The sequence below is a fragment of the Schistocerca serialis genome, chromosome 6 (assembly GCF_023864345.2).
Source record: "Schistocerca serialis cubense isolate TAMUIC-IGC-003099 chromosome 6, iqSchSeri2.2, whole genome shotgun sequence".
Classification (NCBI taxonomy): domain Eukaryota; kingdom Metazoa; phylum Arthropoda; class Insecta; order Orthoptera; family Acrididae; genus Schistocerca; species Schistocerca serialis.
Genome location: NC_064643.1, coordinates 125257828 through 125284406, shown reverse-complemented (window position 1 = coordinate 125284406; position 26579 = coordinate 125257828). Strand labels below are relative to the sequence as shown.

General features: G+C 43.1%; 1 protein-coding gene across 1 annotated transcript in view; it reads right to left on the bottom strand.

Moving 5' to 3' along the window:
* Positions 1–3086: 3086 nt before the first annotated feature.
* Positions 3087–26579, bottom strand: part of LOC126484682 (meiotic recombination protein SPO11) — a 255803-nt gene continuing 232310 nt past the window's right edge. Inside the window, exon 9 of the mRNA XM_050108276.1 lies at positions 3087–3206. Within this exon, the coding sequence (XP_049964233.1) occupies positions 3087–3206 (120 nt within the window). The remainder of the gene's footprint in view (positions 3207–26579) is intronic.

The following is a 26579-nucleotide window of genomic DNA, read 5'->3' as shown; positions in this document are numbered from 1 at the left end:
CTTCCATATTTATGTACACCCACCGTATATCAGTATTAGATTGAATGTAGCGCATTCTTGGCTTCTTGGCACATAATTATCCACAGCAGGAAATACCACTTTGGTAAGATATTCTTTATAAACGCGACTCATTTACGAGGACGGTAGCCAGTAGAAGGCCAAAATCTCAAAAAACATTTGGGTTGTCAAAGCATTTATTACGAGATGAAAAATTCTCTAACTCACATGGGTACATTCTGACACGATGCTTCTATTTATCAAAGAAATTTAATACAAACAGAACTGATTTTTAAGATAGTTTATCATGTAGTTGCAAAACCGTAGTTGTTCTTTACTTTAAGAGCGAATTTTGGTCAGTTTTAAGACCTTCTTTAATAACCAGAACATGGTATCAAAACTGACCGAAACCTGTTGTCTAATTAAGGGATAAGTACAAATATGTAATGAAGTTTCTTAAATATGTAATACTTCTAATCTACAAACGCTAACACAAATAAGTGATTTTTGTCGTATCAGTTGAGTGGCAGCGAGACCGGCTACGACCTACCAGGCAGTGGGGATTGTGATCGCTGCAGTTAAATACAACCACGAACACGCAATCATTTTCAGTTGATGAAGAATGTTACTCATCTGAACGAACAGAAGATAAATTAATTTGGAAAAGTGAATCGCGTAACAGGGGATTTCACAACACGATCAAGCACAGAAATGGCCATTATTCAACGAAGCACATGCATTTTCATTAAACAGAGGTATCTTTTAGAGCCATTTTCATTGTCTAGCATTACATGTCATACAGAGCAGCAAAGCGAACTGCCAATTGCATTTTCCAAAGCACCACCCCGGTAGCTTCTTGCCATCGCATAGAGGCAGAGGCTGCTCCATCCTTAGCTCGTTCATCACTGTTGATGCTGTCTCCACTATTTCAGTAGAACGCGAAGTACCTTTATTTGCCAGCTGTGTAGATCTGGTATTTTTATTTTGTGAGATTCCAGTGGCACACTTACTTTTTATGAAGGTCGTCAGCGAAAGTGTAGGCAACGTGATTCTCCGGGAAGGCACCAAAAACCAATCCAGAGTCACTGCACGATCCAAAATTTCGGGAGGTCCGCTACAGATGGCGCAGAAGCCCTCGACACAGCTAATGTGTACGAGACGTACTGTCAGTGTGATACCGCCTACGAAGAGAACACCGGAAGACCAATAAGCAACCGCGAACGAGAACACGTAGATTACATTCAATTGGAGAAGTGCAATACATCGAAGATAGAAGAACGCCAACGCCTATAAAGTTTCAAGTAGCTTGAAGGCTTACAAGACAGTTGTGGATACGCACACGTGAAGGAAGTCGAAGGTAATACATTACTCTGGAAATTACGGGGGGGGGGGGGGGGGGGGCAGATGTGAGAATCCCGCACTACAGGCCCGGGCAAGATCCTAGCGGAGTTGATTTGCTGCTACCTTCCATCGACGTGTTATGAAGACTCAAGTATCTGTGCCATGTACATAACTGAGATAAATGCTTGTACAGAGTGTCGTTTGTGTTTTATGGATGTAGGGAAACTGGATGGCAGTGCATAACGTACTCCTCTCGAACAGAACGATATAGACCGCAATCTTGAAGTCTCCATCTGACGGTCGGATTTCTCAACAGTGCCACTTGCCCTTACTTCATAAGACTAAGTGAAGAGGTTCCGAATTTAATCTGGGGCATTGGCGCCAAGTGTGCTGATCGGGAACTGTAAGTCATCACCTCTACTCTCCTTGTATACTAAATACTAATGATGAAAACTTCTTCCACCACAAGAATTCGAATGTGCTACCCTACAGCTGAACGCCACCACCACCTAGGTGTGCGTTAACGATATCGATTACAGAGACGGGTAAAAGTGACAGAGGCGATTGAAATCTTGAAGCAGCCATACATCATCACACAGAGGGTGGCTGTAGGATCGAGACGTTCTAGCTGCCATTGATCATGGTACAAATGGTGGCAAGTAATCGCTGGGCAGCGGTCCCATCGGGAACTGTCGTCACCGTTTAAACAAGCCAAAACTGCCCGACGTGTTTTCGTAACCAGCAACGGGAAAACAGGGTGCTTTCAAGTTTCTAGCGGATTCGAAATCAGGTACCAATTATCATCGAAATTAAAGAATAGTTTCCAAAGTCAGGTACCAATTATCATCGAAATTAAAGAATAGTTTTCAAAGTACAAGTATTCCCTCCGTCTATTCTATGAAACATCAGTCATATTCTAGGCCAAATAAAAACTGAGGAACATCAGTGCAAGGCGTCCGAAATGTCGGTTATTTAAGTATTCTTTATTTCGACGAGGCAGCGCACACAGAAGGAATTTAATTAGTTTTGTGTTTAAGTTCTCAAATTTACGAGTTTACCTGCGCAATTTCTTCATGATGTATATCCATGATTATAAACTTTAAGTTAAGACAGGTGATCATAAATTTTGGACTGTTGAGTGGAGTTATTATAGTTCTACCAATAATGAACATAATTATATACAAAATTACATTAAAGTCTCCCTTATTAATAACCAACGACTTGTCATTTTCAAGTTCATGGGATTTGTTAGTATCTGGTTTCCATATCTAGTTTCCACGTTACACGCAGTTAAACCACCAAGTAGCTTCTGAACACAATAAGTATTATTAAGACTTGCGTGTATCAGAAGTTAGGTACTGCCGCTTGCCAAAACATTCCGAAAGCTCAGAACAGGAAACTAACAAATACAGTTGAACTAATGGGCTGAAAAGGCACAAAACCAATCTTTTCTTGCTAACATTACGTTGCGATTGAAGCAAAATATTGACAAAGTGCGACAAAATGCATGGTGAGATGGAAAACTGATAATACGTTCAGGAAATAAGTTCCGAATTAGAAGTGATTTGTTTACATTCACGTACAAAAAAAAAAGACCAGATTGCAAATATTTAAATAGGTAACAATTTTATTAATGTGACTTCAGTAATTACAAAACGATCAGTTGAACAGTATAGAGCACATTGTACGCTGAATGCCGTAAGACTGATGTTACCTGAACACTCAACACGTTCGCAAAAAACACGAAATCAGACGATATCGCGACACCGGATCTTGTTGGGCAAGTACCCACGAACCAGGTACTCGCGCGACAGGCCTGCTACTGCCTCGATTTCCGCTTTGTGGTCGTCAGTCAGCAACGTCTGCACCTAGAACATTCACGCAGTGACACTTGCCATGTGATCTTGCTACCAAGAGATACACAGTTAAAACAGTAAGGTCATTCATAAGTACAGCCAACATTATTACAAACTCGCTTAAGTGACAAAGGATTTATATGTCATGTAATTTTTACTTTTTTAGTATTAAATTTTTTTGCACACACATGTTCATAACCAAGTTATTCAGTAATCTCAAAAACTGCAGGTACACTATTTATTTGACATTGTTTCACCGGTCACGGCGCGTGCGAATACCCACCCACCCACCCACCCACACACACACACACACACACACACACACACACACACACACACACTGACTCACTGAGTCAACATCCTTCTTTAGGTAAACGAGATACTGAGCTGAAGAAAATGGTAAGACGTTACTACATTATCCATCACAGCTCTTGGGCATATGAGTTTACAGTAACATGCACTGAATTTTGACTAGCTACTGAAAAATTACGAAGGAGTTTATTATTAATTTATACAATTTTTACACATCTTTACTCTATGTTCTGTAAATAATCTTGGAATGTGCACAGTTACACGATTCACAAACATGTACAAAACGTTCGCAGACTGTCACATGGGATAACACTACAAGCACACAATTGGGTACGCCAACTCCGTCCGCGAGTTCGGAAGGGCGGGAGAGGGGAGTGAGAGGAAAGGAAGGGGTGGCGACAGGAAGAGCAACCGGCTACCCTCTATCACTAACTTTGCTAAATTCATAAATTAACATGCCAACTCGGTGAAGATACGGAATACGGGGTCGCAAAAATTCGAGGTTCTGAGTACGGCATCCCCAAAAATTGAATCCATAACTAATAAAAAGTACTTATAGAAATAGTACGTAGTTACAAGGTATTGTTGGTAACAAACTGGTGACAAGACATGGCATGATGATGACACTTACTTTCCTGATATCTTCGTTTGTTCAAATGGTTCAAATGGCTCTGAGCACTATGCGACTTAACTTCTGAAGTCATAAGTCGCCTAGAACTTAGAACTAATTAAACCTAACTAACCTAAGGACATCACACACATCCATGCCCGAGGCAGGATTCGAAACCTGCGACCGTAGCAGTCACGCGGTTCCAGACTGAAGCGCCTTTAACCGCACGGCCACACCGGCCGGTCTTTGTTTGTTCATTCTACTTCCGGTATCATCAAATATTCACCTCTAAAAACTTTTGTCTTTCTTGTACATTCTACGGAATTATCACTTAGATTTAATATACACAAATATTTTCTCTCTCCAAAAATAATTTAGTGCTGTTTGTTGTTTCTATCGTCAAATTTAGTATACTGCATGGTGAACAGCTGCAGACATCACAGAAAATTTCATTATTTTTTTCTACCTGGAATTCTGGTACTTCATCTGTGATTATCACCATCAAATATCACCATCAAACAGAAAATTTTCTCTTGTCTAGAAAGTCACTGAGGTAACAAAAACAATATTGGTCCTACGATGCTACCCATATGAAAGCTCAAGTATCAATAAAAATAGATGCGCGCTATACAGAGTGTACTGACAATACTTGGCAACACTTGCACGAGTCCTCGCGTAAAAACAAAAATAAAATTTTATTTCGAAATGGGTCCAGAGATGCTTATTTTCGAAGTTACGTCGCGGGTAAGAAGTCATTTGAAGCAACTACTGACAGCTCTTCACGTCCTGTATTTTATGAGTGTGCGGCAACATTTCATACACTACTGGCCATTAAAATTGCTACACCACGAAGACGACGTGGTACAGAAGCGAAATTTAACCGACAGGAAGAAGATGCTGTTATATGCAATTGATTAGCTTTCCAGAGCATTCACACAAGGTTGGTGCCGGTGGCGACACCTACAACGTGCTGACATGAGGAAAGTTTCCAACCGATTTCTCATACACAAACAGCAGTTGACCGGCGTTGCCTGGTGAAACGTTGTTGTGATGCCTCGTGTAAGGAGGAGAAATGCGTACCATCACGTTTCAGACTTTGATAAATTTCGAATTGTAGCCTATCGCGATTGCGGTTTATCGTATCGCGACACTGCTGCTCGCGTTGGTCGAGATCCATTGACTGTTAGCAGAATATGGAATTGGTGGGTTCAGGAGGGTAATACGGAACCCCGTGCTGGATCCCAACGGCCTCGTATCACTAGCAGTCGAGATGACAGGCATCTTATCCGCATGGCTGTAACGGATTGTGCACCCACGTCCAGATCCCTGAGTCCACACATGAGGGCGTTTGCAAGACAACAACCATCTGCACGAACAGTTCGACGACGTTTGCAGCAGCATGGACTATCAGCTCGGAGACCATGGCTGCGGTTACCCTTGACGCTGCATCACAGACAGGAGCAACTACGATGGTGTACTCAACGACGAACCTGGGTGCACGAATGGCAAAACGTCATTTTTTCGGATGAATCCAGGTTCTGTTTACAGCATCACGATGGCCACATCCGTGTTTGGCGTGGTTCTAGGCACTACAGTCTGGAACCGCGCGACCGCTACGGTCGCAGGTTCGAATCCTGCCTCGGGCATGGATGTGTGTGATGTCCTTAGGTTAGTTAGGTTTAAGTAGTACTAAGTTCTAGGGGACTGATGACCTCAGAGCCATTTGAACCATTCAAAACCGTGTTTGGCGACATCGCGGTGAACGCACATTGGAAGCGTGTATTCGTCATCGCCATACTGGCGTATCACTCGGCGTGATGGCATGGGGTGCCATTGGTTACACGTCTCGGGCACCTCTTGTTAGCATTGACGGCACTTTGAACAGTGCACATTACATTTCAGATGTGTTACGACCCGTGGCTCTACCCTTCATCCGATCCCTGCAAAACCCTACATTTCAGCAGGATAATGCACGACCGCATGTTGCAGGTCCTGTACGGGCCGTTCTTGATACAGAAAATGTTCAACTGCTGCCCTGGGCAGCACATTCTCCAGATCTCTCACCAATTGAAAACGTCTGGTCAATGGTGGCCGAGCAACTGGCTCGTCACAATTCGCCAGTCACTATTCTTGATGAACTGTGGTATCGAGTTGAAGCTGCATGGGGAGCTGTACCTGTACATGCCATCCAAGCTCTGTTTGACTCAATGCCCAGGCGTATCAAGGCCATAATTACGGCCAGAGGTGGTTGTTCTGGGTACTGATTTCTCAGGATCTATGCACCCAAATTGCTTGAAAATGTAATCACATGTCAGTTCTAGTATAGTATATTTGTCGAATGAATACCCGTTTATCATGTGCATTTCTTCTTGGTGTAGCAATTTTAATGGCCAGTAGTGTATATAGAGTTCAAATTGCTTACACTTGCATGCAAACTACGGCGCGCCACCACAGAGTTGTAGAGGTCCTCGAATTCACATGCGTTGTGCGCACCTACCTTTTTCTACGAGGGTAAGTCAATTATTATCCGAAAGTAGTTATAAAATTTTACTGTAATCAAATAGGAAACTTACAAGAACATCATTTTTCGATATCGTCTCCTTGCGCTTCAACGCACTTGGTCCATCGTTGTACAAACTTCCTGATGCCCTCATAAAAGAAAGTTCTCGGTTGAGCTGCGAGCCAGGAATGCACCGCTTCTTTCACTGCTTCGTCCGGGGCAAATCGACGGCCCCTTAATGCCTGTTTCAGTCGACCAAACAAGTGATAGTCACAAGGGGCAAGATCGGTACTATATGAAAGTTGATCCAGTACTTCACATTTGAGTTTCTGGAGCGTTTCAGCAGTGTAGGCAGCAGTGTCCGGACGGGAATTGTCATGCAACAACACAATTCCTTTGGACAGCAATCCTCGACGTTTGCTTCGAATTGTAGGCTTTAGCCTGGCAGTAAGCATCTCACTGTAACGTACACTGTTTATTATTGTCCCCCTTTCCCCATAATGTTCCACTACAGGATCTTGTGTGTCCCAAAAAACCGTAAGCATCAGTTTTCCAGCAGACTTGAACTTTTTCTTGCGCGGCGAATTTAGATGTTTCCATTCCATACTCATCCGTTTCCTCTCCGACTCGTAATGATCGATCCATGTTTCGTCACCAGTAATGATCCTGTCTAAGAAGTTGTCCCCCTTCGTTACCATAGCGATCTAAAGGTTTTTTTGCAGGTGTCCAAGCGCGTTTGTTTATGGAACTGTGTGAGTTGTTTTGGGACCCAACTTGCTCAAACTTTATGAAACTCAAATCTGTTGTGGGTGATTTCGTAGGCAGAACCGTGGCTAATTTGCAGACGATGTGCCACTTCGTCAATAGTTAATCGTCTGTCTAAGAGAATAATTTCACGTGAATGCTCAATGGTTTCTTCATATGTGGCGATAAACGGTCGACCGGCTCCTTCATCGTGCGTAACACTTGAGCGACCATTTCGGAACTTTTCAATCCCGTGCTGTACCGAAAGTCTTCGATGAGTTTCGGCCCCTGATACGCCTTCCGGCCACAAAAAAAAAAAGGATCACTGAACGTTGCTCTTCTTTGGTGCATTTCGTGCAAATAGAAAGCGGAGCAGCCATGATCAATAGCACGGCAGCGATAACGAGACTAACCTAGCAGTTTGAAAATTGCAAAGATATAACAACAAATAAACAAAGCATGCTTCATCAACGTAAAACGACAGTACAACCAAAATAAACAAAAATATAACTAAATTGCGGATAATAATTGACTTACCCTCGTACAACTCGCGCAAGATGATGTGCTTCATCATTGATGCATCTGATGTTAATCGTCTACTTGACAAAACCGCCATGGAAAGAAGCGTAGTGGCTTTACGTAAGGACGGACCATTATGCACCATGAATGACGCATTGTTGGAAGAGAGTAAATATTCTGGGTTTCCTGCAGACATGGTTCTGCTGCGTTATGGTTAACTGACGCATCACAGTATGCGATTTAAATGGCGCGGCAACTGGAAACGTACTCCAAAACTGATCTACGTGAGACAGTGCTATACTTGTGGGAAATACTTCTAAACTGCACACAGATTCACAGTGAAATTCTGGCGTGATATGGATCCAATGAAGTGTCGCGTCCAGCCGAAAAGAAATGATGCCGACAATTTGACCAGTGCCCCACAGACGTGGATGGTGGATGATGCTGATGGGGAAGGAAGCCCATCGGCATCGATCACAGATGCAATGTATGGGCAATTGAGGATCCGATTCGCAGCGATCGCTAATTTCTCTGCCATGAGGACGTTCACACGGCGGTTCACGAATGGTTCCGCGAGAAGGAATGGATTTCTATCGACTAGGTCCGCCTGCTTAGCTGGGTAGTAACGTGGTCGCCTCCCATGCAAGCAGACCCGGGTTCGATTCTCGGCCGGGTTGGAGATTTTTCTCCGCTCGGGGACTGGGCGTTGTGTTATCCTCATCATCATTTTATGGTCATCACAGGCGCGCAAGTCACCCAACGTGGCGTCGAATGAAATAAGACTTGCACTTGGCGTCACTCAGTGGACGTCCAGATCCGGTACTGATCAGTCAGCAAGGGTGCACGAATCATGCTCCCGCTGTGGAGGCCCATACGCGACAACGTTCGCTGAACTGTCGTTAAAGGAGATACTATTGGAGTCCCTTGGTTCGCCTGGACGGTCAGTTGCTCTATTCGCTCGTACACATCTCTGCGGCCGTCCTTCTCCCCTGTCATCTATGGTCCATGGTGAACCACAGTTGCCTAGGCGCCGGTTTTGGATAGCTCCGTTTTGCGAAGCATGGTCTAATTTAACCACGGCGGAACGCGAACGGTTTACAAACTTAGACATTTCGGGAATGCTTCCACCCTTGGCCCGAAAGCCAATGATCAGGGCCTTTCAGACGTCACATAAATCGCTCCGTTTCCGCATTAGGACTGTTTTCCGCGTTCCTCCGACCCTTTTATATACACTCCATTGCTAGGGGTGCCAACTGCCATTGCACGTTGACATCGAACATAGATATCTAAGTTACTGGGGGGGGGGGGGGGGGGGGGGTAGAAAATCAATCAAAATCAATTAACATAGGAAAGACCACTGGCCCTGATAAATTAACAACACGAATCTACATAGGGTGTACGAAAGAATTTTCTCCTCTTCTAACACCAGTCTATTGTAGGTCGCCAAAGGAATGACATATTCCAGATGAATGGAAAAATGTGCATGTCATTTCCGTTTTCTTCAAGCATCGACGAACAATCGCATACACTTGCAAGCTTTTATCGCCGATGTCAGTGTGTTGTACAATTTTAGTATTTGTCTTATGCTCTTATATCATGACGTAAAAGTACTGTGCGTATTATAAGAGCTTTACTGTTATAGACACACTGGGTGAAAATTAATAAAAGCGGCAAACTGCAGGTACGGGTTCCTGACTGAAAATGGGGAAAAGAGGTTGCGTTGCATGCTGTGTGATTGACGCAGCATACTGTAAGCAACAGAATGGTCCGGTATTCATGTCAAGAAGAAGCAGAGATGGTGCTTGTGTACCGCCAAGCAGAAGGAAACGGTCGAGAGGCAGCACGGTTATACGCCGCGTGGTCTAGGGCTGCTTGTCACGATTCGCGCGGCTCCACCATCGTAGGTTCGCGTCCTCCCTCGGGCATGTGTGTGTGTGTGTGTGTGTGTGTGTGTGTGTGTGTGTGTGTGTGAGAGAGAGAGAGAGAGAGAGAGAGAGAGAGAGAGAGAGAGAGACTGTTGTCTTTAGCGCAAGTTACTTGAAGTTAGATTAATTAGTGTGTAAGCCTAGGGACCGATGACCTCAGCAGTTTGGTCCCATAGAACCTTACCACAAATTTCCAATTCCAGCGCGGCTATACCGAAACAAGTACCGTTTCAGATACCTATCATATCACACAACATTTCAGGTCTTTTTTGGGTGTTTGTGTAGTCATCGGTCCATTCACACAGACGGAGGTGCAGGGGCGCGGCGGACTGTGCGTACACCAGATTTGGAGGACGGGGTTGTGCCTCCCGACCGATTCCATCTGCTTGGCCGCACAACAGCACCATCCCGGCTTATACCCGATATGAATACCGGACCATGCTTACGGTACACTGCGTCAATCATACAGGTAGTAACACACAAGAAGCACACGGCGCGTAGTCAGAGGAACTTTCATTCGTCAGCGCCCTCTACTGTGGCAACGATGTATTTCCCGACACATGTTCATAGGATCTTTGTTTCTCCATTTCCAGTCAGAAATCCATCCCTGCAGTTTATCGGTTTTATTAGTGTTCATCCTGTGTGTAAATTACCTAGAGGCTTACCGGAGGCTCGATGACGCTGTTACATACACAGAAGTCGCAACCCTAGAAAATTATAGCGAAATGCAGCAACACTTGCAGAGGATAGACGCTTGGTGCAGCGATTCGCAGTTGACCCTCAAAATAACCAAATGCACTGTATTGCATATAAATAGACGGAAACACCCGTTGTTATATGATTACACGATTCCCAAACAGTTGTTAGAAGGTGTCACCTTCATTATATATCCGGTAGTGTGCGTACGAAGCTATTTCAAGGGAACGACCACATGACGCTAGTAGCAGAAAGCGCAAATGCCACACTGAGATTCACTGGAACCATACTCAGGAAGATAAGTTCACTCATGAAGCAGGTAGCTGACAAAACCTTCGTCCGACCGATGCTTGAGTATTGCTCTTGACCTGAGACCTTCACCAGATAAGACCGACAGGAGAAATTGAGAAGACCCAAAGAAGTGCATCGCGTTTCGCCATTTAGAAAACGTGAAAGCGTCACGGAGATGCTCACCTTATCTAGTGACTAATTTCATGAAGTGTTTATTATTTACAATTGCACCACATGTGTTTGATGACTAGTTTCGAACCAACTGATTCATTTTCAAGCCTGGCTTGCTAAGGTTGCACTGAAAGCGCCTGGTCTTAGTAATAAATGTCAAAATGGCAATAATGCTTCACAAAATCGTCGCAGAATGGCTGCCACAATCCACATGAGCCCCTGCGCGAGTCAAAATCGAAGTTTGATTTTGACTCATTATGAGGAACACGTGGACTGTGACAGACGTTCAGTCATTCTGCTGAAATTTCTAAAGCATTTATTGCCTTTTTGTTGCTTATTATTAAGATAAGGCACTTCCAGTGCAGCCTCAGTACGCCAGTCTTGAAAATGAACCAGTTGGTTCGAAACTAGTCGCCAAACATGTGTACTGCAACTGTCGACAGATTCGTTAATAAACGCTTCGTGAAATATTAAGAAAGTTCCTGGCTCCCTGTCAATAAAATGTTGAAACTGAAAAAACAACCTAGTGACTGACTCTAAAAGATAGACGTTGTGAATCACGATGTGATTTATTGCTGACATTGAGAGAGGTTATGTTCCTGCAAGTCTCATCAATATTATGCGTCCTCCTACGTATATCTTGCCAAAAGATCATGAAGATAAAACTAGAAAAATCAGGACTCACACGGAGGCCTACTAACAACCGTTTATCTCCACACCATTCGCGACTGAAATAGGTAAGGAGGGAAGTGACAACGATACACACAATACCTCTCGACACACACCATAAGATGGCTGTCGGTGTATGGATGTATTTGTTTCTGTAGTCTGGACAAATTCCGTTCGGCACATCGCTTGCAAAGTTGCTGTGGTTGTTTCTTGACAGTATGCCGAAATATATGCATGTAGAATGCATAAAACGTTTTGAGTCACATTTATCGTATTTCAAAATCTGAAATTACTATGTTGTTGTGGTCTTCAGTCTTGAGACTCTCCATGCTACCCTATCCTGTGCAAGCTTCATCTCCCAGTACTTACTGCAACCCACATCCTTCTGAATCTGCTTAGTGTATTCATCTCTTGGTCTCCCTCTACGATTTTTACCCTCCACGCTGCCCTCCAATGCTAAATTTGTGACCCCTTGATGCCTCAGAACATGTCCTACTAACCAGTCCCTTCTTTTTCTTATGTTGTGCCTCATACTCCTCTTCTCCCCAATTCTATTCAGTACTTCATCATTAGTTATGTGATCTACCCATTTAATCTTCCGCATTCTTCTGTAGCACCACATTTCGAAAGCTTCTATTCTCTTCTTGTCCAAACTATTTATCGTCCATGTTTCGCTTCCATACATGGCTGCACTCCATACAAATACTTTCAGAAACGACTTCCTGACACTTAAATCTATACTCGATGTTAACAAATTTCTCTTCTTCAGAAACGCTTTCCTTTCCATTGCCAGTCTACATTTTATATCTTCTCTACTTTGACCATCATCAGTTATTTTGCTCCCCACATAGCAAAACTCCTTTACTACATTATGTGCCTTATTTCCTAATCTAATACTCTCAGCATCACCCGACTTAATTCGACTACATTTCATTATCCTCGTTTTGCTTTTGTTGATGTTCATCTTATATCCTCCTTTCAAGACACTGTCCATTCCGTTCAACTGCTCTTCCAAGTCCTTTGCTGTCTCTGACAGAATTACAATGTCATCGGCGAACCTCAAAGTTTTTATTTCTTCTCCATGGATTTTAATACCTACTCCGAATTTTTCTTTTATTTCCTTTACTGCTTGCTCAATATACAGATTGAATAACATCGGGTAGAGGCTACAACCCTGTCTCACTTCCTTCCCAACCACTGCTTCCTTTTCATGCCCCTCGATTCTTATAACTGCCATCTGGTTTCTGTACAAATTGTAAATAGCCTTTCGCTCCCTGTATTTTACCACTGCCACCTATAGAATTTGAAAGAGAGAATTCCAGTCAACATTGTCAAAAGCTTTCTCTAAGTCTACAAATGCTAGAAACGTAGGTTTGCCTTTCCTTAATCTTTCTTCTAAGATAAGTCGTAAGGTCAGTATTGACTCACGTGTTCCAACATTTCTACAAAATCCAAACTGATCTTCCCCGAGGACGGCTTGTATCAGTTTTTCCATTCGTCTGTAAAGAATTCGCGTTAGTGTTCTGCAGCTGAGACTTATTAAACTGATAGTTCGGTAATTTTCACATCTGTCAACACCTGCTTCTTTGGGATTGGAATTATTATATTCTTCTTGAAGTCTGACGGTATTTCGCCTGTCTCATGCATCTTGCTCACCAGATGGTAGAGGTTTCTCAGGACTGGCTCTCCCAAGGCCGTCAGTAGTTCTAATGGAATGTTGTCTACTCTCGGGGCTTTGTTTCGACTCAGGTCTTTCAGTACTCTGTCAAACTCTTCACGCGGTATAGTATCTCCCATTTCATCTTCATCTACATCCTCTTCCATTTCCGTAACCATGTCCTCAAGTACATCACCCTTGTATAGACCCTCTATATACTCCTTCCACCTTTCTGCTTTCCCTTCTTTGCTTAGAACTGGGTTTCCACCTGAGCTCTTGATATTCATACAAGTGGTTCTCTTTTCTCCAAAGGTCTCTTTAATTTTCCTGTAGGCAGTATCTATCTTACCCCTAGTGAGGTAAGCCTCTACATCCTTACATTTGTCCTCTAGCCATCCCTGCTTAGCCATTTTGCACTTCCTGTCGATCTCATTTTTGAGATGTTGGTATTCCTTTTTGCCTGCTTCATTTACTGCATTTTTATATTTTCTCCTTTCGTCAATTAAGTTCAATATTTCTTCTGTTACCCAAGGAGTTCTACTAGCCCTCGTCTTTTTACCTACTTGATCCTCTGCTGCCCTCACAACTTCATCCCTCGAAGCTACCCATTCTTCTTCTACAGTACATCTTTCCCCCATTCCTGTCAATTATTCCCTTATGCTCTCCCTGAACCTCTGTACAACTTCTGGTTCTTTCAGTTTATCCAGGTCCCATCTCCTTAAATTCCCACCTTTTTGCATTTTCTTCAGTTTTAATCTACAGTTCATAACCAATAAATTGTGGTCAGAGTCACACATCTGACCCTGGAAATGTCTTACAATTTAAAACTTGGTTCCTAAATCTCTGTCTTACCATTATATAATCTATCTGATACCTTCTAGTATCTCCAGGATTCTTCCATGTATACAACCTTCTTTCATGATTCTTGAACCAAGTGTTAGCTATGATTAAGTTATGCTCTGTGCAAAACTCTACCAGGCGGCTTCCTCTTTCATTTCTATACAGTGTGTATAATTTACTCCCTTTGCCTGCATAGGAACGTTTCGCCCACGGGCCCTACTTGTTCATTAGAAAAATGGTATTCTCCTCCATGTATATTTACTTAAGTTTATGGCATCCAGAGTTTAGTACCCGTGGTCTAGGGGTAGCGTCTTTGATTCATAATCAAAACGTCTTCGGTCCCGGGTTCGATCCCCGCCACTGCCTAAATTTTGATGAATAATCAGCATTGGCGGCCGAAGACTTCCGGCATAAGAAGTCAGCCTCATTCTGCCAACGGCCTCGTCAAAGAGGACGGAGGAGCGGATAGAGGTTCAGGGCACTCTCTTGTCCTAGGGGTGGGAAATTGCTCCTAAAGGCGGAAGAATCAGCAATGATCAACGACATGAGGATGCAGAAGGCAATGGAAACCACTGCATTAAAGACACGTAACGTGTATTCACAGGACATGTGGCCTGTAATTGAAGAAGTGTCATGATGACCTCTCCATTGGCAAAAGATTCCGGAATAGTCCCCCATTCGGATCTCCGGGAGAGGACTGCCAAGAGGGGGGAATGTTACCATGAGAAAAACATTGAATAATCAACGAAAGGATAACGTTCTACGAGTCGGGGCGTGGAATGTCAGAAGCTTGAACGTGGTAGGGAAACTAGAAAATCTGAAAAGGGAAATGCAAAGGCTCAATCTAGATATAGTAGGTGTCAGTGAAGTGAAGTGGAAGGAAGACAAGGATTTCTGGTCAGATGAGTATCGGGCAATATCAACAGCAGCAGAAAATGGTATAACAGGTGTAGGATTCGCTATGAATAGGAAGGTAGGGCAGAGGGTGTGTTACTGTGAACAGTTCAGTGACCGGGTTGTTCTAATCAGAATCGACAGCAGACCAACACCGACAACGATAGTTCAGGTATACATGCCGACGTCGCAAGCTGAAGATGAACAGATAGAGAAAGTGTATGAGGATATTGAAAGGGTAATGCAGTATGTAAAGGGGGACGAAAATCTAATAGTCATAGGCGACTGGAATGCAGTTGTAGGGGAAGGAGTAGAAGAAAAGGTTACAGGAGAATATGGGCTTGGGACAAGGAATGAAAGAGGAGAAAGACTAATTGAGTTCTGTAACAAGTTTCAGCTAGTAATAGCGAATACCCTGTTCAAGAATCACAAGAGGAGGAGGTATACTTGGAAAAGGCCGGGAGATACGGGAAGATTTCAATTAGATTACATCATGGTCAGACAGAGATTCCGAAATCAGATACTGGATTGTAAGGCGTACCCAGGAGCAGATATAGACTCAGATCACAATATAGTAGTGATGAAGAGTAGGCTGAAGTTAAAGACATTAGTCAGGAAGACTCAATATGCAAAGAAGTGGGATACGGATGTACTAAGGAATGACGAGATACGTTTGAAGTTCTCTAACGCTATAGATACAGCAATAAGGAATAGCGCTGTCGGCAGTACAGTTGAAGAGGAATGGACATCTCTAAAAAGGGCCATCACAGAAGTTGGGAAGGAAAACATAGGTACAAAGAAGGTAGCTGCGATGAAACCATGGGTAACAGAAGAAATACTTCAGTTGATTGATGAAAGGAGGAAGTACAAACATGTTTCGGGAAAATCAGGAATACAGAAATACAAGTCGCTGAGGAATGAAATAAATAGGAAGTGCAGGGAAGCTAAGACGAAATGGCTGCAGGAAAAATGTGAAGACATCGAAAAAGATATTATTGTCGGAAGGACAGACTCAGCATACAGGAAAGTCAAAACAACCTTTGGTGACATTAAAAGCAACGGTGGTAACATTAAGAGTGCAACGGGAATTCCACTGTTAAATGCAGAGGAGAGAGCAGATAGGTGGAAAGAATACATTGAAAGCCTCTATGAGGGTGAAGATTTGTCTGATGTGATAGAAGAAGAAACAGGAGTCGATTTAGAAGAGATAGGGGATCCAGTATTAGAATTGGAATTTAAAAGAGCTTAGGAGGACTTACGGTCAAATGAGGCAGAGGGGATTGATAACATTCCATCAGAATTTCTAAAATCATTGGGGGAAGTGGCAACAAAACGACTATTCACGTTGGTGTGTGGAATATATGAGTCTGGCGATATACCATCTGACTTTCGGAAAAGCATCATCCACACAATTCCGCAGACGGCAAGAGCTGACAAGAACGAGAATTATCGCACAATCAGCTTAACAGCTCATGCATCGAAGCTGCTTACAAGAATAATATACAGAAGAATGGAAAAGAAAATTGAGAATGCGCTAGGTGACGATCAGTTTGGCTTTAGGAAAAGTAAAGGGACGAGAGAGGCAATTCTGACGTTACGGCTAATAATGGAAGCAAGGCTAAAGAAAAATCAAGACACTTTCATAGGATCTGTCGACCTGGAAAAAGCGTTCGACAGTATAAAATGGTGCAAGCTGTTCGAGATTCTGAAAAAAGTAGGGGTAAGCTATAGGGAGAGACGGGTCATATACAATATGTACGACAACCAAGAGGGAATAATAAGAGTGGACGATCAAGAACGAAGTGCTCGTATTAAGAAGGGTGTAAGACAGGGCTGTAGCCTTTCGCCCCTACTCTTCAATCTGTCCATCGAGGAAGCAATGATGGAAATAAAAGAAAGGTTCAGGAGTGGAATTAAAATACAAGGTGAAAGGATATCAATGATACGATTCGCTGATGATATTGCTATCCTGAGTGAAAGTGAAGAAGAATTAAATGATCTGCTGAACGGAATGAACAGTCTAATGAGTACACAGTATGGTTTGAGAGTAAATCGGAGAAAGACGAAGGTAATGAGAAGTAGTAGAAATGAGAACAGCGAGAAACTTAACATCAGGATTGTTGGTCACGAAGTCAATGAAGTTAAGGAATTCTGCTACCTAGGCAGTAAAATAACCAATGAAGGACGGAGCAAGGAGGACATCAAAAGCAGACTCAAATACCGGCCTTAATTTGAGGAAGAAATTTCTGAGGATGTACGTCTGGAGTACAGCATTGTATGGTAGTGAAACATGGACTGTGGGAAAACCGGAACAGAAGAGAATCGTAGCATTTCAGATGTGGTGCTATAGACGAATGTTGAAAATTAGGTGGACTGATAAGGTAAGGAATATAAGGTAAGGAATGAGGAGGTGCTACGCAGAATCGGAGAGGAAAGGAATATGTGGAAAACACTGATAAGGAGAAGGGACAGGATGATAGGGCATCTGCTAAGACATGAGGGAATGACTTCCATGGTACTAGAGGGAGCTGCAGAGGGCAAAAACTGTAGAGGAAGACAGAGATTGGAATACGTCAAGCAAATAATTGAGGACGTAGGTTGCAAGTTCTACTCTGAGATGAAGAGGTTAGTACAGGAAAGGAATTCGTGGCGGGCCGCATCAAACCAGTCAGTAGACTGATGATAAAAAAAATGGTATCCAGAAACTATGTCGTGTTTTTATACTTTTGATAAATGATTTTGTTCTTTTTTATGTTCCGAACGAAACTCTCTTCGCACAATAACTAACGGTTACAACTCGGCATAAACATGGGCTTTCTCTTCGAGGGGTGTCACTTTAGTCACGTAACACTCACTGATACATTTAACTCAGTAGTGCCAGCCATTGGAAATAAAGCACCAGATACACATGAATTATACACCGAGTTGACAAAAGTCATGGGATACCTCTTAATATCGTGTCGGATGTCCTTTCACCCAGCGTAGTGCAGCAACTCAACGTGGCCTGGACTTAACAAGTCGTTGGAAGTTCCCTGCAGAAATACTGAGCCATGCTGCCTCTACAGCCGTCCATGACTGCGAAAGTGTTGCCGGTGCAGGACTTTGTGCACGAAATGTTCGATGAGATTCATGTCGGGCGATCTGGGTCGCCATATCATTGGCTCAAATTATCGAGAATGTTCTTCAAACCAATCGTGAACAATTGTAGCCCGAGGACATGGCGCATTGTCCTCCATAAAAATTTCATCGTTGTTTGGGAACATGAAATCCATGAATGGCTGCAAATTGTTCAAATGGTTCAAATGGCTCTGAGCACTATGGGACTTAACATCTGAGGTCATCAGTCCACTAGACTTAGAACTACTTAAACCTGACTAACCTAAGGGCATCACACACATCCATGCCCGAGGCAGGATTCCAACCTGCGACCGTAGCAGCAACGCGGTTCCGGACTGAAGCACCTAGAACCGCTCGGCCACAACAGCCGACGCTGCAAATTGTCTTCAAGTAGCCGAACATAACGGTTTACAGTAAACGATAGGTTCAGTTGGACCTGAGGACCCAGTCCATTACACGTAAAAAAAAAAGTGCACACCAAGGAGCCATCAACAGCTTCACAGTGGTCTGTTGACAACTTGGGTCCATGGCATCGTGGTATCTGCGCCACAGTCGAACCTTACCATCGGCTCATAACTGAAATCAGGACTCAGTGGAGCAGGCCATGGTTTCCCAATAGTCTAGGGTCCAACCGATATGGTCACGAGCCCAGGAGAGGCGCTGCAGGCTATGGCGTGCTGTTAGCAAAGGCACTCGCTTCGATCGTCTGCTGCCATAGCCCATTAACGCCAAATTTCGCCGCAGTATCCTAAGTAATACGTTCGTTGTACGTTCCACATTGATTTCTGCAGTTAATTCACGTAATGTTAAGTAGCTGATAACTCTATGCAAACGCCGCTGCTCTCGGTCGTTAAGTGAAGGCCGACGACCACTGCGTTTTCCGGGTTGAGCGGTATAGTGACTGAAATTTGATATTTCTGCCACACTAATGACATTGTACAAATCGGAACATTGAATTTCCTAACGGTTACCGAAACGGAATACCCCGACCGTCATTCCGTGTTCAAAGTCTGTTAATTCCTGTCGTGCGACCGTAATCAGGTCGCAAAGTTTTTCACATGAATCACAGGAGAACATTTGACAGCTCCACAAATGCACTGCTCTTTCACACCTTGGTATATTACCGGCACCTGTATATGCACATATCGCTATCGCATGACTTTTGTCACCTCATTGTATGTGTGGCTTTTAAGGTGGTATCTTTATTAGTTTCGAATGCAGAACAAAAAAATACAGCATTACGAGCAGAACTTCCAAATTTGAGAACAGGTAAGAAAGGTTGGAAAACGAAGGAAGTTCAAGTTGCAAATAGAAAAGGAACCCCACCATGACACTGCTTTACACAGCCATGTAACAGACAGGTAGCGTACAGGGCAACCGGCGTGCTCCTGAGGAGCGCGGCAGATGCAGACGCAGCCAGCCCGCTGCCCGCGCCAGCCTCAGCCTGCCGCTATTGATTGCCCCCAGCCCTGGCCTGCCCTGGACAGCGACGCTCTGCCGCTGCCGCTGCCGTTGCCGCTGCCCGGACGCTGCACGCTCCGCGACGGCCAGCCCTCGGCTAATGCTGGTGGATCAACACTATGGCCAGATCTCAGCTCTCTGCTGATGCTTTAAAACCATGGCCAGTCGTCAGCTCTCTCCTGGTGGACTAACTCAATAGCCAACTCTTAAGATCCCTGCTGGTGGACTAACACTGCAGCCGCCTCTCGGATGACGGACAAATACTCAAGTCATCACTCATCTCTCTGATGATGGAGGAAGACTTCAACAAGCTAATGGCTCTTTGGTAGAGGACTAACACTACAGACATCTCTTAGTTCTTTGCTGGTGGACTAACACAAAAGCCAGCCCACAACTCTGTAACGATGGACGACAACTAAAACTGGCTCTCAGCTGGTCAGGTAACACTACAGCCAGCTCTCAGCTCTTTGCCGGTGCACTGTCACTGCAGCCAGCCCTCTGTTCATGGCTGGTACATCTAGCACTAAAACCAGCTTCCAGTTCTCTGATGATGGGTGTCAACTACAAGCAGCTCTAAGCTCTCTGTTGGTGGACTAATACTAAATCCAGCTCTCAGGTTTTTGCTGGTGAACTAGCACTAAACACAGCTCTCAGCTCTCTGACAATGAATGGAAACTAAAGCCAGCTTTGGACTCTACTGACAGAGTAAAACTACAGCCAGTTCTTAGATCTTTGCTGGGGGACTAACACTAAAGTCAGCTTTCAGCTCTCTGACGATGGACGACAACTGTAACCAACTCTAAGCTTCCTGACAATGGATTAACACTACAGCCAGCTCTCAGGTCTTTGCTAGTAGGCTAACGCTACAATTTGCTCTTAGTTCTTTGCTGGTGAATTAACACTAATATCAGCTCTCTGATGATAAACAACTACAACCAGCTCTCAGCTCTCAGGTGCTATATTATCGCTACAGCCAGCTCTCATCTCTTTGCTGCTGGACCATTACTACAGGCAACTCACAGGTCTCTGCTTGTGGACTAATGGTACAGCTAGCTGTCAGCATTCTGGTAGTGGGTTAACACTACAATCAGATAGCATCTATCTGCTTGTGGACTAATACAACACAACACCCAGTCCCTGAGCGGAGAAAATCTCCGACCCAGCCGGGAATCGAACCCGAGCCCCTAGGATTGACATTCTGTCGCGCTGACCACTCAGCGACCGGGGCCGGACATATTTGACTTGAAGTGCATCAAAACTGCGGCATATCGGGGGAAGGCGTTATGTGTCATCTGGTATACAAAATGTAAATACATGATAACGGTGCTTCAGAATTATCGACACCTGTATGGTGGGGGACAATCGGGAAAAGCAATCATAATGAGGTCGTTCAAAAGCTTTAAAGAAATAGGCAGTCCTTGAAGTGGACGCTCCCTTGTGTCTCAAGCACGTGCTGACAGAGTGCGACTGCATTCCTATGCAACTCTCCAGAAGACAATTTCTCGTGCATTACGCGAATTGCAGGAAGCAGGACAAACTGTCCATAAAGTGTTACATAAGCGGGACAATGTGCAAGTAGTTCAAGGCTCAAGCACTGTAGCCAAACAGTCCTCCTTCCTAGAATGTACTGGCGTGTTCCACGGTGGCCTCTATAAATGCTAACAATGACTACCTGAAAAAGTGCCTTATGCAGATGAAGCAAAGTTCCACATTTCTGGACATGTGATTCGGCTCCTAAAACCCACAGAACACATGTGACCACATCCGTGACAGCCTGAGGCTTAATGTTTGGTGTGTCGTGATGTACGATATGATAATAGGTCCATTTTTCTTTGCAGAAGAAATCATAACGTAAAATGTTTACCTGGACGTGTTCGAAAAGTTCCTCCTACCACAGATCGAAGACTTGCAACTGTCGATCATTTTCCAGCATGATGGTGCACACCTACATTGAAGTTTGAACGTGCAGAGTGTGCTGAATGACACATTTCTTGAGATGTGTATGGGTCGTGATGGTGCCATCGCATGTCTCCCGTGCTCTCCCTATGTCATACCATTAGACTTGTTTTGTGAGATTACGTCCAGAGTCGCGTGTAGTATACAACGCCAGTCAAATGACACTGCTACCTTTCGTGCGCGATGCAATGAAGCAATCAGAACTGTTGATGCTGCAATGATGACCCGTTTATGGACAGAACACGAATACCGCGTTGATGTTCTACGAACAGTGAGTGGGACATACATGGAAATTCTGGCCTAACACAGAAAAATGTTTTACAATAAACCAAGATGTTCTCTCTCTAATAGCTTTCAAGTTGATTTCTTGAAATGATAGCGAGAATTTTTAGATGATACGTAATTAGAGTAAATGATGAGTTTCGTACAATTAATCTTATGGGCGATACCATATCAGATAAAACAAGGAGCATGTCTCGTGGTTCATAGGTACCATTGCAAAGATGAGGGAGGCTAGTAATCGAATTCAGGCCATGAGAAAGAATACCAATAGCGCTACGATCTCATGGCCCACTAACGGAAAAGTGGAGGGATCTGGACGTAGCAGGGCAAAGAGTAATGACCCATACTTGGTGGAAATTAATCTCATGCTTACTGACCTGACACTATGCGATCTGGAGACAGTAAAATAATGCTGCGCCCGACAGTGTGGCCAGTCTGCTACATAAAATATAAGTGGACTAGTCACACTCATAAAATAATGAAGTGTGAGCGCTTTCATCATTGTTAAAACAGTACGAGTGTAGGGAGACAAGGCAATAGATCATCGAACTGTACCCTCTAAGACAGTGATCAAGTCGACACGAAAATTAAAATTAACGCAAATAACATATCGTAAACAGCTGTAATATGAGCATGATACAAATAGCTTAATTAATAATAGTAACGGTTAACGTTATTAGGAGAATGATTACTGCAACCATCTGTCCTGCTACCGCTGCAACTACAACTACAATTACTGTATCAGGCCATATATATGCTACCACCTTCAATTTACAGCATCAATATTGACATCTCTTATCTGCGCCATCCGTAGCTGATGTCTCAGATCTCTTGTGGTGGTTGCAAAAAGTTTTGAATGGCCTCGAAAATTGGACAGATCTATCACCTTCTTCTACGAATTGTTCATATCCTCGACGAAAATGCATTGAAGATGTGCTTGGAATTATCATCCCATTGCGAGAGGTATCCTACCCCGCACTTTATACTGTGGAGTCTGCGGGGCAGGTTCTTATTGCACAGTAGGGAGACTGCAATATAACTGACGTTAACGTACGGCAACAGGACACCTCATTATTTACCTATGGCTCGTGGTCGTCGTAACACAAGTCGATAGCTCGAAAGGGGATACGACATCCACAGTCTCGTGCGGAAATATTTATTTAATTACACGTCAAGTTCCGTAGGACCAAATTGAGGAGCAAATCTCCAAGGTCATGGAACGTGTCAGTACATGAAATTACAACATAAAAATAATAACAGATAAAAATAAATGTTCATGAACCTGAAAAAAGTCAGTCGATATGTTTAAGCAAACACTATCAGCAATACAATAAGAGTGAGCTTAATTTTTCAAGGAACTCCTCGACAGTATAGGAGGAGTGACCCATGAGGAAACTCTTCGGTTTAGATTTGAAAGCGCGTGGATTACTGCTAAGATTTTTGAATTCGAGTGGCAGCTTATTGAAAATGGATGCAGCAGTATACTGCACACCTTTCTGCACAAGAGTTAAGGAAGTCCAATCCAAATGCATTCTGCCGAGTATTAACCGAGTGAAAGCTGCTTATTCTTGGGAATAAACTAGTATTGGTAACAAGAAAGGACAATAAGGAATACAGATATTGAGAGCCAATGTCAAAATACCCAGACTCGTGAACAGAGGTCGACAAGAGGTTCGTGAACTCACACCACTTACTGCCCGAACCGCCAGTATCTGAGCCAAAAATATCCTTCTAGTATGGGAAGAGTTACCCCAAAACATAATACCATACGACATAAATGAATGAAAATAAGCAAAGTAGACAAATTTACATGTCGAAGTATCACTAACTTTCGATACCGTTAGAATAGTGAAAATGGCAGTATTAAGTCTTTGAACAAGATCCTGAACGTGGGCTTTCCACGACAGCTTACTATCTATCTGAACACCTAGGAATTTGAACTGTTCAGTTTCACTAATCATATGCCCGTTCTGTGAGATTAAAACGTCAGGTTTTGTTGAATTGTGTGTTAGAAACTGTAAAAACTGAGTCTTACTGTGATTTAACGTTAGTTTATTTTCTACAAGCCATGAACTGAGGTCATGTACTGCTCTACTTGAAACCGAGTCAATGTTGCACACAACATCCTTTACTACCAAGCTAGTGTCATCAGCAAACATAAATATTTTAGAGTTACCCATAATACTAGAGGGCATATCATTTATATAAATAAGGAACAGGAGTGGCCCCAACACTGATCCCTGGAGCACCCCCTACTTGGCAGTACCCCACTCAGATCCCACATCACAGCCATTATCAACATTGTGAATAATGACCTTTTGCTGCCTGTTGCTAAAGTAAGAGGTGAACCAACTGTGAGCTACTCCCCTTACTCCGTAATGGTCCAACTTCTGGAGCAATATTGTGTGATCAACACAGTCAAATGCCTTTGTTAAATCAAAAAATACGCCAAGCGTTCGAAACTGTTTGTTTAGCCCACCCAGTACCTCACAGAGAAAAGAGAATATAGCATTTTCAGTTGTCAAACTACTTCTAAAGCCGAACTGTACATTTGATAGCAAATCGTGTGATATAAAATGATCAATTAACCTTGCATACACAGCCTTTTCGATAACTTTTGCAAACACTGATGGCATAGAAATAGGTCTAAAATTATCTACATTATCCCTTACTCCCTTTTTATAAAGCGGCTTTACTACTGAGTACTTTAATCAATCAAGAAACTGACCATTCCTAAAGAAAAAATTACAAATATGGCTAAATACAGGGCTAACATGTGCAGCACAGTACTTTAATTTTCTACTAGACACTCCATCATAACCATGAGAGTCCTTAGTCTTCAGTGATTTGATTATTGTCTCTATCTCCCTCTTGTCTGTATCACAGAGGAGTATTTCAGACGTCAATCTCAGAAAGGCATTTGCTAAGAAGTTTATATGATTTCCTGTAGATACTAAATTTTTATTTAATTCACCAGCAATGCTCAGAAAATGGTTGTTAAATACTGTACATATATATCTTATTTATCAGTAACAGAAATATTATTACTGCAAACTGACTTAATATCGTCAGCCTTGTGCTGCTGACCAGACACTTCCTTCACAACTGACCATATGGCTTTAATTTTATCCCGTGAATTAGCTATTCTATTTGCATACCACATACTTTTTGCCTTGCTAATAACATTTTTAAGCACCTTACAATACTGTCTGTAATGGCCTACTGTATCTTTATTGTGACTACTTCTAACATTCTGATATAATTCCCGCTTTGTTCTACATGATATCCTTATCCCACTAGTCAGCCAACCAGGCTGTCCATTACTGCAAGTACCCCGTTTAGAATGTTCTAATGGAAAGCAACTCCCAAAGAGCATGAGAAACGTGTTATGGAAAGCATCGTATTTATCATCTATATTATTGGCACTATAAACATCTTGCCACTCTTGTCTCAAGTTTTGAAAAACTCTCTATTGCTGTTGGATTAACTTTCCCACGTAGTTTGTATTTAAATACGACATTGGTTTGAGTACAAAAACCTTTTAGTGTTAAAATTTGTGCATCATGGTCTGAAAGGCCATTCACCCTTTTACTAACAGAATGCCTATCTAGTAATGAAGAATGAATAAAAATATTGTCTATGACTGTGCTACTGTTCCCCTGCACCCTAGTTGGAAAAAACACAGTTTGCATCAGATCATATGAATTTAGGAGATCTACCAACATCCTTTTTCTTGCACAATCATGTACAAAATTAATATTCAAGTCACCACATAGAACTACTTTCTGATACTTCCTACAAAGTGAATCAAGAACCCTCTGTAGCTTAAGCAAAAATGCTCTGAAGTCGGAGTTAGGGGACCTAAAAACAACAGCAATTAGTAGTTTGGTTTCACTAAATTCAACTAATGCTGCACAACTTTCAAATATCTGTTCCGTGCAGTGTCGTGATACGCCTATGGATTCAAATGAAATACTGTTTTTTACGTACAGAGCCACTCCCCACACCGCAAGGAACTCCTTGAGAAACAGCCAGCTAATCTGTAGCCTGGTAAAGGAAGCCTCTGAATTATCAAATTATTTAAGTGGTGCTCTGATATACTAATAATTTCAGAGTTAACATCTATTAGCAGTTCACAAACTATCTCTAATACCTCTTATATTTTGATGAAATATGCAAATTCCTTCTCTACTTGGAAACATTACATCCTTGGACGGTGAGCCCTTAGTTAGAGGGACTTCCTTTAAGCAGGTATACCTACCAGCTGACTTCAATCTAAAAAAGGTGCAGCTCTAACACCAACTACTATAGGAATGTTTCCATGAGTGACACCACTACCACCACCACCACCCACTACACTGTCACCTATAAGCTTAGCCAGCCTACCCTACCCATACCTATTGAGGTGCAGGCCATGCCTAGTGAAACCCCATCTACTGATAGACCCAACTGGCACCACTGAGATGTGATCCATGCCCTCTGCCGTCAGTGCCCTCCCCAGCCCCACATTAACGCGCCTAACAGCCGAATTAAGGTGAGGCCGATCATGACGCTGAAACAGTTGCACGAAATGCACATTAGTACCACCAGTTTGAGAAGCTATCTTAACCAAGTCACCACTGACATCATATTCACCGTCGCTACATCTACATCTACATTTATACTCCGCAAGCCACCCAATGGTGTGTGGCGGAGGGCACTTTACGTGCCACTGTCATTACCTAACTTTCCTGTTCCAGTC